The sequence below is a fragment of the Triturus cristatus genome, chromosome 4_2 (genome assembly GCF_964204655.1).
Source record: "Triturus cristatus chromosome 4_2, aTriCri1.1, whole genome shotgun sequence".
Taxonomy (NCBI): Eukaryota; Metazoa; Chordata; class Amphibia; order Caudata; family Salamandridae; genus Triturus; species Triturus cristatus.
In genome coordinates this window covers 703247186-703262026 of record NC_140586.1, presented here as the reverse complement: position 1 = coordinate 703262026, position 14841 = coordinate 703247186, and the positions used below count along the sequence as shown (strand labels likewise).

Below are 14841 nucleotides of genomic sequence, written 5' to 3'. Positions count from 1 at the left end.
ATCTCCGGTGCACAACTTCGAGGGTGCCTCAGAAGCTGCGCTGGAAGATACTCGCCACTTTTCCCAGGTAGCCGGTCCCACGTCTCTCGTCGCCTCCACGGATCTCAGCTCGGCTGTGGATGTGGATCAGGGTCGGAGAAGTCTGGAAGTCAAGGCTCTGGTCGGGCTCTGCAGTCAGTCCCTCGTAGAACTTTAGCAAAGCAAAGGGTAGTCTCTTGATGGTGCCTGTTTGCACAGGGTAGCCACTCCTTGGCCACAAGGGAGATTCTTCAGTCTTCTTCTTTCGTCGAATGTCGAAGGTCCAGAGTTTCTGTTCAAGTTGCAGGTTCAGGATAATCTACTTTCCTGGGGCCCAGCTACCACTCTTATACTAATCTGGGGGGCTGGGTTACCTGCTAGGTCACGCCTTATGGGTGGGACCTGGGAGGGGGGTGGTTACACCCGCTTCCCTTTGTCCAGTTTCGCACCAGGACTGGGGCTGGAGTGCCCCAGCACCGGTTTGAACTGGACTATGCATGGGACACCTTGTGTGCCCCAGGCATGTCTCATTCCTTTCAGCCCTCCCTGCCCCAATACACTAAAGTCTGTCTGGGGAGGTGCTAGCACCTCCCCAAGCAGGAAACCTATTGTCCAAGCCTCCCATGCCGGGATCACTCCCAGCAGCAGGAGGTCAGACTCGTGTCTGTGGCAGCAGCATCTATTTTGTGATGCTGAGGCTTTGGTTAGAGTTAAACAGCAAAGTAGGATTTTAACATGTCTCTCCCTCTAGAAGGGAGGAATAATATCCTCATCACCAGAAATGGTATGGGGGTATTATTCCAAAGTGTTAGACACCTTACACGACATGTTTTGATACAGCCAAACCATAGTTACCATAACCGTTTAAGATTATAAGGCACTTTAAGAGTATATGGTAGGCTATATCATAGAACAGCTATAAGGACATGGTTCCGAAAGCTGCAGACAGGCTCAGCTCATGCTAGAGCACCATCTCACATGTTACCAAGCACTCTGCCTCCAGGATTGTTAAGGCCTGCCATAGGAGTGACTGATAGGTACACATGTGTCTATATATAAAAGGATAGATATAGGCATACTATATCTAAGCAAGGGGCGATTACATGACCTTGCCCCAGCTGAGTGATCAGCCAGTGGTGTCTGATTGGAAGGCCAGACCAGGGGTGGCATAATACATGCTGCAGCCCCTGGGAGGCCCAGGGTACACCTATGCCCTGGGTACCTAGGGTACACTGTACAGGGTCCAATAAGGTGATCCTTACCAATTGGTTATATACCTAGGGTACATGGAGTCCATTTTAAAGAGAGGGCAGACATCCTGAGACCCTGAATGGCAGGAACTCAGGCCAACTAAGTCGAAAAACCAGCTAGACACTAGGCAAAAAGTTGGGGGTAACCATAGTCAGATATCCACCTTCCTACAGCTCATTCCGGAGGACAAAAGACAAGACGCTCGGAAGGTTTTGTTGGATGGTGAGCGTGCAGCGTCCGAGACTATCGACTGCGCTTTTGATATTGTCAACACTAATTTCCGCCAGCTGGCTGGTGCAGACGTACTCAGACGACAGGATTGGCTTAGGGCCACCACCTTCAGACCAGAGGTCCAAACAAAGATATTGGATATGGCCTATGATGGCGAATCGTTGTTTGGAAAGCATATAGATGACGCACTCCAGGCAATAAAGACTGATACCGATACCGCAAGATCCTTGGGCTCTTTGCAGTACAAACGCGGTACCTTCAGAGGAGCAAGAGGCCGTGGGTTTTCATCCAGAGGAGGGTATCAAACCCAACAGAATAGGTACAAGCCTCAGTATAGACAATCGTATCAGTCCTCATACAGACAAACCAACACGTCTGGTTTCTCTCGTCAAGGCGGACGAAAAAGGTCGCAGAATCAAGGACGAGACACCACAAGGAAGCAATGATTTCTGCAGGGCGCCTTCCACTCCTTTTCCCCTCCCTGTGGGTGCGAAAATTTCAACTTTTGTGAACAAGTGGCAGGAGATTACGTCGGACCAATGGGTTCTGGACCTGGTACACAACGGTCATACCTTAGAGTTTGTCACCAAGCTACCCATCACACCACCCAAGGGACCCCCTCCCCCTCGTCTTCACTTACTGTTCAAAGAAGCTTTAACGATGCTCCTTAAGAATGCAATCGAGAAGGTTCCCACACTTCAAAAAGGGACGGGTTTCTATACCTGCTTTTTTCTCATCAAGAAGAAATCAGGGGAGTGGCGTCCGATCTTAGACCTTCGCAACCTGAACAAATTCCTCAAGAAGCAGGGATTTCGCATGGTTGCACTGGCAGAAATTCTAGGTTGTCTCAACAAGGGAGATTTTCTAGCTTCTTTGGATATGGAAGACGCTTACTTTCACATCCTAATACATCCGAAGCATCGCAAGTATCTTCGCTTCACCTTGGCTGGCGCCCATTATCAGTTCACAGTGCTCCCGTTTGGGCTACAATCTGCCCCAAGGATCTTTACGAAGTGCCTAGCTCCTGTGGCGGCAGTGTTACGATCCCAGGGAATCCAAGTCTTCCCGGATTTGGACGATTGGTTACTAAAAGGCCCTTCGGAAAGCTCAGTCAAGACTGCTGTGACAACATCTCTTCGTCTGTTCCACTCTCTGGGGCTTACTGTGAACAGGATCAAATCTCAGTTACACCCATGGCAGGTCCTGCCTTTTCTTGGAGCTCTGCTAGATACCGTCCTCTGCAAGGCATTCTTATCTCACGAACGGCAGGTTCGTCTTCAAAAGTTGGCAATCCTGATTTCCAAAAGAAAGTCTGTTTCTGTCCGGATGTTCACGTCGCTCCTAGGGATGTGCTCTTCTGCAATACACCTCGTCCCTTTGGCACGACTTCGGATGCGACCCCTGCAGGAGGAGTTGCACCTTCAGTGGCAGCAGGCTGTGGGTTCCTTCGACGACATCCTCAGTCACTCCAGGCATAAAGAGCGCTCTACGTTGGTGGTCCCACATACCCAACTTAGCAGAAGGGCTCACTTTCATACAGAAGGTTCCAGACTTTGTCCTCACTACAGATGCTTCTATGGAAGGATAGGGAGGTCATCTCCAAGATTTACAGATACGGGGAAATGGTCTCCAGAGTACAAGAACAAGCACATAAACAGCCTGGAATTGCAAGCAATTTTCCTGTCTCTGCAAGCTTTCCTTCCAAGGATAGCAGGTTCTTCGGTTCTGGTTCGGATCGACAATACCTCCAGAATGTTTTACGTGAACAAGCTAGGAGGGACAAGATCAGCAACTCTATCCACAGAGGCTCAAGAGTTGTGGGAATGGGCCACGCTCCACAACATAACCCTCAGAGCAGAACATGTCCGAGGTCTCTGCAATACATTAGCAGACACGCTCAGCAGATCCCAATCGGATTGCCACGAATGGGAGCTAGAGCAGGCTCAAGTGCTCTGAGTATTCAGAGCTTGGGGCACACCGACACTGGATTTGTTCGCAACAAAAGAAAACAAAAAATGCCGCTTTTATGCCAGCAGATACCCTCAACAAGGGTCTAGGGGGAATGCCCTGTCCATGCGATGGTCAGGGATTTGTGCTTACGCTTTTCCCCCCCCCGATACCTCTAATACCGAGAGTCATACGCAAGGTGAAGTTGGAGGGCTGTCGTCTCATCTTGATTGCACCCAGATGGCCACACCAGTATTGGTTTCAGGAGCTTCTATTATTATCCCAGGACCAGACGATCCGTCTTCTTCCGACGCCCACAATGCTGTCAAGGAACAGAGGTCAGGTTCTCCACCCGGAACCTCAGTCCCTACATTTACACGCGTGGCTCCTGACTTCTTAGAATTCAAGGATCTGGATATCCCTCAAGACTGTAAGGATAGATTAGCGAAATCACGAGCTCACAGCACGATAAAAACTTACCGTCTAAAATGGAAAAGTTTTTGCTGTTGGTGTGAAACAAACCAGGTTCACCCGCTGGAAGCTCCTGCAGAACAGATCCTCCCTCATTTGTTACATCTGGCAAGATCTGGGCTTTCTTTCCCTTCAGTCAAGGTCCATTTAGCCGCACTTTCCAGATTCAGAAAGGGGGCTCATGGCCCTTCTCTGTGTTCATCCTCTTTAATTAAGCAGTTTATGAAAGGACTTTTCCAGGAGTTTCCTCCGGTCAGGCTTCCTCCACCAGAGTGGGAACTCAACACAGTCTTAATGCAATTAATGAAACATCCATTCAAGCCTATCCACAAGGCTGATCTCAAATTCCTCACCTGGAAGGTTGCCTTACTTCTGGCCCTGACGTCAGCTAGACGAGTGAGTGAAATTCAGGCTTTCACTGTGAAGGAACCTTTTCTACGCTTCACTCAAGACTACGTGCACCTCCGAACTAATCCGACATTCATTCCTAAGGTGCCGTCACAGTTTCATCTTAATGAACCGGTGAAGTTAAAGACTTTCTTTCCTAATCCATCTACTCCAGTGGAGCGAGCCTTACATTCTCTCGATATCAAGAGATGTCTCAAATTCTATCTTCAGAAAACAAAAAACCTTGTAAAGTCTGATCAATTGTTTGTGGCTTATGGCCATGCTACCCTGGGGAATGCAGTGACAAAAATCCACCATTGCCAGATGGATAGCATCAACAATCCAGTTCTGCCATGACAAAGCTCACAGGCCGTTGTTACGAAAACACAGGGCCCATTCCACGAGAACAGTAGAAGCGTCTACAGCGTTGTTTGCTGGGGTGACTCTGGAGAATATTTGCCGTGCTGCGACATGGAAGAGTGTCCACACTTTTACGAGACATTACTGCCTCCAATCTACGCATCAAGGCGATGCAGCGGTCGGACAAGCTGTCCTGCAACATCTTTTTCTTTGAGATAATTTCAGGTACCTTTTTTTCACTTTTCACGTTATATTTTGATATCTTTTAGCATGACAATGGCATGTTTACAGTGATTATATATTTCACTTTGAATGTTATTGTATTACATGCTGCTTTCTCTTTGTCGCTTGCATGTTTCGAAATTTAAGATTGGATTTCTTATACCTTTTTGTAAACGTGTTGTGGATGCTTCTGGGGAGTTTCAGCACTAGCTGGGACGCTCAAGGGCAGCCATGCGCTTTAGAAATTCTTTTTCATTTCATTTCATTTCACTAGTCTCCCACCATCCCCAAACGACTGTATACTTGGTATACTGCTCGCTATTCTGATTCAGGCATGTGAATCTATGAAAGATACCCCAATACTGGATAAGAAAACAAGTTACTTACCTGTAACTACAGTTATCCAGTATTGGTATCTTTCATAGATTCACATGCACCCACCCTCCTCCCCATAGAGTCAGTTCTCTATGTTTACTTCCCACTTGTGCTAGGAAAATCTGAGGAGAACTGGCTCTGCTGAGAGGGTTCTAGAAGGGTGCTGGTGTCTGATTGGTTGTTACCAAATTCTTGGTTCTTTTGCATAATGAGGTAGATAGGCTGATAAGATCTAGGCTTTAGGCCTTTTCTTTGGGCCTACTACTACTACCACTTTTGGCTCTACTTTTTATTTACCGGGGACTCCCGCCTCGGCGACGGGGAATGATTCAGGCATGTGAATCTATGAAAGATACCAATACTGGATAACTGTAGTTACAGGTAAGTAACTTGTTTTCTTCCCTTACCTTGACAGACACAAGGCTGCAAGGTGCAAGTGGGCGTTGAGATCAATGGCTTTTAATAAAATGTTTTTTTAAATTCGTTAAATACAAAACAATCGCGTTACTAGGAAGAAGAGTCATAGTGGCATTACATTGTTGGATCCTGTGAGGTTCCATTTCCGGGGCATATGGATGCCCTCTACTTCAGATGCCGCTGTAGCACACATCACCTGAGTCCACTGGTTCATTTCAGACCTTTGTTAGGTACAGTTTTAGGATCCTACTGCTTATTGAAGATAATCCTTTATGAGGTGCCCATTCCAATAGATGTCTACAGAATACTGGGTGGTGAGTAGCAGCTGATAATTAATGTGTGGTGCAGTATTTGTAGTTTGTGCAATTTCCAGTGCACTGAGGTGTGCAAATTCAAAATGTACAGTTTGCTTCCACGATTGATCCAGGTTTTAGAAAATGGACACGAACGAATACTTACTGCCGAATTTGGATTTGCAGGGCAGTTAGAATGAGGCTCTGGGATGATGTTTATTCCACCGATAAAGCATTCTGTAGCTAGCTGTACTCTCACATTTGTGAATTCCTTCACTATTCTAAATGTCCTCATCTTCTCAATTTAGAAAGATTTGCTTGTCGATGTGCACCTGCATTTTTAATCTGTTGAACCATTGGTATTTTTCTTTTGTTCTTTGCTATAATTCGGAAATGCGGACACATATAGACTTAATAGTCATATTTAATTTTTAAATAGTATATTTTTCCGTTATCCATAAAAAATATCAGCAGCCAATACTGTGAAATAAAAGATTTACTGTGTGAATACGAAATATTTCGCTTTCTCGTTGTACTAAGGTGACAATGTATTTCTTTTTGCTAGGACGGGGAAAGGCGATATCGTGAAGCAAATGCAAGAAAAAAGATTAGGCTAGACCGGTAAGTGTTTTAAACATGCCTTTGGGAGACGGATATCTGGATCTATAAGGTTGACTCAATTTATTTAACGAAAAATATCATTGGCCCCTGAGATGGGTGAAGTGCCAGGAATTTGAGGCGGAAGGGATAATGGGCTTTTTTTTTCTTCAAAAAGTTAAAAACGGACATCCCTAAAAATGGACGTCTGTTTAGTCTGAGTTCAATACCAGGTAGAATTCAAGAAAGCATATTAAGGGACATTAATTGGTACGCAGGGAAAACGAAATTTATAAAAAAAACTATTGAATAAGTCATTTAAAATTATTCTCTTTACCATACACATGTATGGATCATTCTGACCTTGATAAATAATGTAAAGATTAATAAATTACAAATATTAGCTAGGATGGTAGGACAAATATCGTAATACTGAGGCTTGGAACAATGATTCCTGTAACCACAGTGATGCCTATATGACACAGCAAATAGATTTCCACTTTCTCCAGATTTACACATAAGGAAACTAGTGGTCCACGGAAAACAATACAATGTTCTCAAAATGACATTACATGGCTTGTGAGCGAGATCCCTGGCCTCCTAGCTTTAAAGCTGGTTTCGTAAGTCACTATGAAAACCTTGTTTTATTTATTAATCGATCTTGGACTTTGTCTTGGTGTCGCAGAACTTACGGGTACCCGCAACAAGGGGCGGAAAGAATGTTTTGGTGTTTCACCGAAAATGTACTGATGTTGGAAAAAACATAATAAATTCACGAGGATAAGTACCTGCTGAAGCAAAGTGGCAATTAAAACTGAACAAACGTGTGAACTGTTTTAAACCTCTTTAAAGCAACAAAGAGTTTGAAAGTAAGTTATCTACTATACAGTATTTGATACTTGACAATCGTGGTGCTTTCTGTATTCAGCAATGGCAGCATGCATTGTTCTACTGTGCATCGTATCCAAAGGCAAATTTTAAGGTTTTTGTTAGATGCCTTCCTCTCGCCTCCAAGTCCACCCCCCCCCCCCCGACCGCAGACATTTATTAAAGATTTCATAGCAAATGGTGTGTATTTCTTTAGTAGATGTCCTCTATCACATTCACCCAAATACCCAAATTTCATAGGCAGACAGGAGTTTTTAGGTTATTCTCCCCTCCACCCAAACATTTAAAGTATACAAAGAAAATAGCAAAATGTTGTGTTGTAAAGTAGATTTTACAGATCACACTAGTCAATTGAGATCCAGTTTATCCTGGACCAATCGTGAACGGAGCTGCTTCTTTCCAAGATCTGGCTAAAACACTCGAACCCGTGGTCTCTACACCTCAGAATCTGCACTCTGACCCTCTGTGCCTGCACCAGACCAGCTGCTAATCTGTGCCCAGAGTCTCTGGAATCCAGTAGCTGAAGATGGCACACTGTAGCCAAGCAATAAACTGCCAAAGAGCACCAAGAGTTGAAATCGGCCACCAGCAACCTAGGCACTGTTTTTTTTACCCTAGTACCTAGACTGCATATCAGCTGCCAGGCAGCACTCTGGTTTCTTGGAACTTGACCTTTTGTAGCGGTATCCATGAAATTGCACCGCAGTGCAGGTCCCTGACTTACCAAACTGCACTCCAGGTTTCCTGGAATGTAGGAACAACTCCAAGTGTATCTGAGGCCTCCTATTCAGTTGAGCGTCCAACCTCTTATAACCATCTCAGGGGTACCTAACTTCTAGTCCCTACACTACAAGAGCACTGGAAGGCATTAACTAGACCTCTACCTCCTGACACTTGTATATGCTGTAATTACTGCCATGCTATGAAGAGCAAGGTCTCCGTTTCAAGCAAATGTCAATTTTCCTAGTGTCTTAATGAAGGAAAATCTACATTTTATTAAAGTCAGGGACCAGCGTGTTCTACTTTTCTTTCCTTGCTTTAATCAAGGAGCAACAGTCAAGAAACCAGAACAAATTATAGGTCCCATAAGGCCTATAGACACATTAGCCAACGTGGTTCATCAAAATACACCAATCAGAGACCAGATATACACACACTACTTTTGACTTGCAGTAAGCAACCCTTTTTAGGTCTCGCCTAGGCAGCGCGTATGTGCTGCTCTAGAAGGGCCTTTAGCCATCAGTCTTCACTTTTCAAGCACCGCACTCGTGCTTGTGGCGGCATCCACCTTGCGGGAGCGAGCAACAGCGCGCCACAAGCACGGGTGCAGTGCTTGAAAAGTGAAGACTGCTCTACCAAGCGCGCGCGCACCACTCGCGGGCTCGCCTACTGCTCCCCCTCTCTCTCACAAGCGAGGTTTTGAATTAGCGTGGTCGCTTTCACCACGCTAATTCGAAACAGATGTTAACTATTGCGTTCGCCACGCTCGGGGTGCCGGAAGCAGCGTGTGACCAGCGCTTGTTTTATTCTGACTTGTAATTTATGGGGCAGTCACTCAGGGTGGGTGTCAGGCGTTGGCAGCCTCGGCTCTCTATTGTGCGCACGGCGCCCTGTGCTCTTGAGCGTTGAAAGGGTCAATCCCAGCGAAAGGCTTGGCCAGCTCCCTGCAGCTGGGCAATCACCAGCTAACAAACCGATAGGAGTAATGTGGCCGGACGGGGCATTATAAGGATGTAATTTATCAAGCGCGAGGCCCGCGTGATTAACTAGCAACAGCAGAATCACAAAGAGACATTTGTACAGTTAGGTTTATTGGCTTGCGTCTCGGGGAGAAAAGGAACGGCTAGCAAAAAACATAAAATAGGCTGACCGACAAGCGATTTTCTTTGACATTGCCAAAACCAAGCAACATCGGTGATTGATTTAGGGGAGAAAACAATGGTGAAACGTTGCCCAGAGCATTGTGCATTTCCATAGAAATGGCAACACATTGATTATGAAATACCATAAAAATCCCCTTGGCACATTTCAGGGTGTTTCGCTTTTGGCATGCGTTATATTTGATACCTTGGTCGCCAGTTGTAGACTTTGTACCACACTGTTTCAAGCGTGGTGGGGCTTGACTGACCCTGCTGTGTAAGAGGGGGGCCCCCACTCTGCCAATGCGTAAACAGGAAACAGGCAGCCACTGTGCCAAGAATCCCCTTATCATATCTAGACTTGAAGTCCCAAAGGACTAGAACAGCTTAACGCCGATAGCAAACTGAAATGTTCACAGAACAGCATTAATCCTATACCCTTCTCTAAAGCTTTGGCTGTGACTTGAAGCTGAGCAAATGTTCACTGAAACAATGAATTGGTCCAGTAAAGATACACGGTGGATGAGAAAATAACGACATATGACTCCACTGAAACCCTCCTGTAACAAGCACTGACCCCTGAAGTTCAGTCCAACTTCCCACCCTGCGGCATCTCACTCTAGTTTCACCTGGTCTCAGGGATCGTTAATGCTTTAGATGCCGGGGGTTTAGACTGTGTCTACTGATACAAGCATTGGCATAGCCAATAGGTCTCGCCTTTGGGACCTTATAAGTGTTTAGCTATGCAACAGTTAATGTTGCACCAAGGATATTGTGCTGCATAATTAAATACTTATAAGGTCCCAAAGGCGAGACCTATTGGCTATGCCAATGCTTATTTCTTGTGTGAGAAGTCGAAGTTAAGTACTGTGAAATAAAAGGAGAAGAATAGGGAACAATTATGGAAATAACTATCAATAAGGTAAATAACTCCTGAGAAGATTCTGACAAATGGTCCTTTACTTGTAGCTGAAGGCAAAGAGGCAATATCTGTGGTTGAGGTAAATTCAGTCCTTGAAAAACAAAACCATGGTTTGTGAGCTTGAGTTAGACATCAAAAGGCAGTTTAATACCTTTGTGTCTTTCATAAAATCCAGACTTTTCTTCATTAAGACAATATCAAAAATGTACATTTTATGGCAACACCGGGGGCTCATATTATACATGTCCACAACGAAAGAAGCAGCAGTCGATACAGGATTTGCCATTAAAGGTGCGAAAAAACATTATCATTTGACCAATCTGTTGATCTGAGAGTCTCCTACAATCTGGACCCAGACCACATTTTTGGAAAGTTATTGTTCCTCTAGAAGAATGTATGGCAAAAATTGATGTATAAACTCCTACCAAAGACCGAATCCGTGTGAGCCCAAGTAGTAAAATAAACTGGTTTGAAAGGTTTTCTGAAGGATTTTAGCATCTGAGAAGAGGAGGATGTCCTCAGATGACTGTTTTTTGCTCATAAAGTTTAGACAACCTTCTACACACCATTCAGTTTGGTATGGAAAGTAAGGATACCAAATTTGTTTCTGTTCGGCTCTGAATGTTAAAATAAAAAACTCCAGTAGGAGTAAATTGCCTTGATGAGACCTCTAGAGCTGTAACATCAGACAAATGTTGAATGAGAACTAAAGAAAGTAACATATTTAATTTCGCTGACAGCATTTTCAAAGATAAATGAGAATTATCGGACCAGGAAATGAACAAATTAAAACATTAACGTCCCACAAACTGACGATACTTAGCAAGAAGACGATTAGTAAAGTGTACTCCCTTTAAATATCGACAGATTTATGAATATTCAACAGTTATCTTTGGTAGATTTGCAGAGATTGTTGAACAATACATGTTAATAGTTCTGTGGGTTTTGCTGTGACTGGCCAAAAACCTAGGACATTTACAATTAAAGTTATGTCTGGTGAAAAGGGTTCACAGAACTTCCCAGACACCAGCTTGCACAGACTTTCCATGCTGAACTTTAAACATTAGAAGTTCCTTGGGCCCAATAGCTTTGTATGTACTCTGCAGCTTCTTCTGAAATTCTGGGAGTTCTCCAATACTAGATCTGGGATGGAAGCAAATATGACTCTCCCGCTCCAGGCTTCTGGATTGTTTAAATATCATTGAAGCTCTAAATGAGTCTTGATCTCAAGAATTCCACTCGAGTAAGGCGAGCCTTTCTTAAGGTAACAGATTTTTAATCTCTGCAAATTTCAATAGTACAGGGACCCTGTGAAAACTGCTTGAATTGAAGAAGATAAAAGACCCACAATGCTTGCTAGAACTCTGAAGGAAATTCAAATTTGTCAAGGATCTGAAAAAAATTGGCTTTTATGGCCTGAACTTTGGATTGGTGAAACTGCAGCATGGAGTCCTTTAAATGTCCTATACATTTCCACCACATTTCACCATCTCCTTCTGCAGCACTTCCTATAAAGTTGTCCAGAAACCCCTGTTCCAGTATCATACAACCCTTGTCCTATAGAAAATGTAGATGGACATAAAAGCAAAAACGGTTTTAGTCTTTCAGTCACTATGAGGGCACTCTTTCTAAATATACAGTGTGCCATTTTTTAACGTATTAGGCATCCTGTCTTTCAGCTTATAAGGTATCCTTGAAGGAAGACTTATTAAAGTATAAAATTAGGTTCTCTTACATGGCTAATGTGCTTTTCCTGATCATAGGTTACAAAAGTATCTTTAAACTACAGGCCAGCTAGAGCAAAGTGGTACTACTAGCATATATATATATATATATATATATAATTGTTTGTTGTTTTTTTTTTTTTTTAAATATATGTGGGTGGTTTTAATACATACTTCAGCCCACATAGGCTATTTAAATCCTTTCCCATTGGTGCATTTTATTTGCCATCTATTATGGCCTTCCAACAAAGGTAAATAGAGCAATTGTGGGAAACTAGTTTTACCAATACCAGTTTTAGGGCCAGCCCACTATGTATCCGATTAGCAGTGTCAAAGATCACAAGGTCCTAATACCCGCAAAATAGTTTCCAGAAAAAGGTAAAACTTCTGGGGTGGCAATGAAAAAAAGCCTAGTGAAGGGGTAGATTGAATACCAATTAAGTTATGCTCTCAGCTGATAGTAATGTTAAATAAACCTAAACTGAATGCTTAGCTAAAAGTAAAGTGGTTAAAGACCCTTGGCTCATGACAGAAAGTGGGTTGAATGAGCTGAGATAAAATTATCTAGCAATGAACAGACCTATACAGCAAGTGTAGGCCTGAAGAAGAGGCAGACCACTATGGGCAGCGGTGAGGAGGGGAAGAGGCATGGAAAGTTATAACTCTCCTGTTTGACACCACCTCCCTGCTGCTCAAGAGTCATGCAACGCACATCCAGTCAGTCCTAGCTTTTTGGTCGGCGGCACTGTGCATCATGTGACTTTCGTTTTCTCCTCATTAGAAAAATGGGGGTCCTAATATTTACTATTCTATGTGTTGTTGACTAAAAGTGGACTATGAAGGAATTCTTTCTTCACAGCTTAGTCAGTGGCTCAGAACTACAGTTGTGCTCCCTGATCAGGGGTTGTACACTTGCATCCTGAAAGTCCAGTAGCAGCGCCAGTCCTCTGAACAGTCATCTTTGAGTCTGGCATTGATGGTGGATAGTCCACTACAGTAGAGCTTCACCCCAGCTTATTTGCTGAGAGCACAGTGACAATGTTTAGATGACACAACAGTGACGTGAATTTTCCATAAGCTAATGGTGCATTGGATTCTCTTTGTATTGCAAGCGGTGCGGGAGAGAATTAAAAGCTCGCTCTCACTACTTACTTACATGCTGTATAAAGACCTGAATTTGACTGTAATAGAGAAATTGTTGTTTCCTTTTAGAAGGCGATGTTCTCTTTCCGCAAGTACTGTTTCAGTTGATAAATTGTATGACATTTCAAAGCAACTTGTATGGCAATATACAGAGGACAACCAAGTAAATAACCACTAAACTAGAAGCTTTTATTTAAAGTATGTCTGAAGTGCGGACCGGGTCATCATGGGGCAACAGATGTCCACATAGAACAGAAAAAATCAACAAATTCAGATTTCGCAAAGAATCTTACCCCAGATGATCAGCAGCGGACCTCAATTTAAGAGGTCTGAACTGGGAGGTCCAGCTCAGATGGATTTTAAATCTGGAAGTTGCAGGGCATGGAGCTCAATGCGGGAATCACGCACCACAGTAGACCTCCAAAAAGCAAACATCCCTAACCAAATTCTTTGAAGCTACTGTCTTGAAAGACATGATTACCAGAATGTTATGTTTGGATCACCGTATTCACAGAAGATGCGGCCTTCTTCATTACTCAACCACAAGTGTATGTTCAAACTGTACGATACTGATTGAATTTGTTAGTCAGTGTAGCCAAAACTCTCCTCTAAATGCTTAATTATTGTGAACTGCATAGGATAAAGGAGACATGTTTTTCAATATATGTAATTCATATCAAAACTTGTAGGGCCTGATTACGAGTGAAGTAGAGCGATATCCGCAGGTGAGATACTGCCCTGCCTAATCACGAATCAGCCTGTGTTCCAGCGCCTGGTTTTCCTGGGTTCTGGAACACGGGACCCTATTTTACCAGCTCAAAATTCCTTAATAGCAGTGAAATCTTGCCCATTGTCCCAGCCAAGCTTTTTCTTTGGCAGTGCTCCACCCCCTGCCAGACTTATTCCTCCCTCCCCCTACCATCCTCGCCTCACAAGAAAGCCACTGCTCCCACTTACCACCTTGGAATAGAGGATAACCTGCAGACTTGTGCACAGTAATTCTGTATCTGCGCAGTTATTCCCCATCGTGAGGGGTCTAATTCATTATAGGTGTAAATCCATTTGGAGATACTAGTTATTAATTTCAGTCCCTGGAAATCTCTGAAGGCAATTCCGCCTACCTTCTAATCAGTGCATTAGTCATAAATAATGTGGAACAGCAAGCCTCAACAGAGAAACAGTTGACTGTGTTTTTTGTTTAACATTCTTTAAAATGAGCTCTCAGTTAATAAGTAAATGATACTGACGTATGAAATACTACGATGCAAGAGAGAATAAAGGAAACTTAGGTCAGTAATGCTAGCTATTAGCCCTCACCCTTTAAATGAACATGATCCACAGGTGTGGATGCTTAAGTAGGGTAAGAGACCATACCTAACATTAAATAGCGCATAACTGTAGGAGCATCGTCACATCACTGCATCTTCCTCCATCCAGCAGTATGTTCTCTTCCCATTCACTGCACTTTTAATAGAAGTATGGTGTGGGAGAGATTGTATGGCAGTGGTTCGACAGAGTGGGCCTTATTACGATGTCGTCGGTGGGGGTTCGACCGACTGACAGCCCTTCGGTCCGACCGCCAGATTACAATCCAGGTGATCGGACTCTAAATGGTCAGGGGTAGACCACCTCCTCTGACAGGATCAGTTATCCCGTCAGGGCAGTGGCCTGAATCGGAATCCCAAATGCAGGCGGTGCACGTCAGGATCACGATTGCCCTTTCCGACAGCCTTTTC

General features: G+C 43.9%; 1 protein-coding gene across 15 annotated transcripts in view; it reads left to right on the top strand.

The window, feature by feature from the left end:
* ACOT11 (acyl-CoA thioesterase 11) overlaps positions 1 to 14841 on the top strand; it is a 749239-nt gene that overhangs the window by 595555 nt on the left and 138843 nt on the right. For all 15 annotated transcript variants that reach the window (XM_085602549.1, XM_085602548.1, XM_085602556.1 and 12 more), the window contains one exon: positions 6538 to 6593. In XM_085602549.1, the coding sequence (XP_085458675.1) occupies positions 6538 to 6593 (56 nt within the window). The remainder of the gene's footprint in view (positions 1 to 6537; positions 6594 to 14841) is intronic.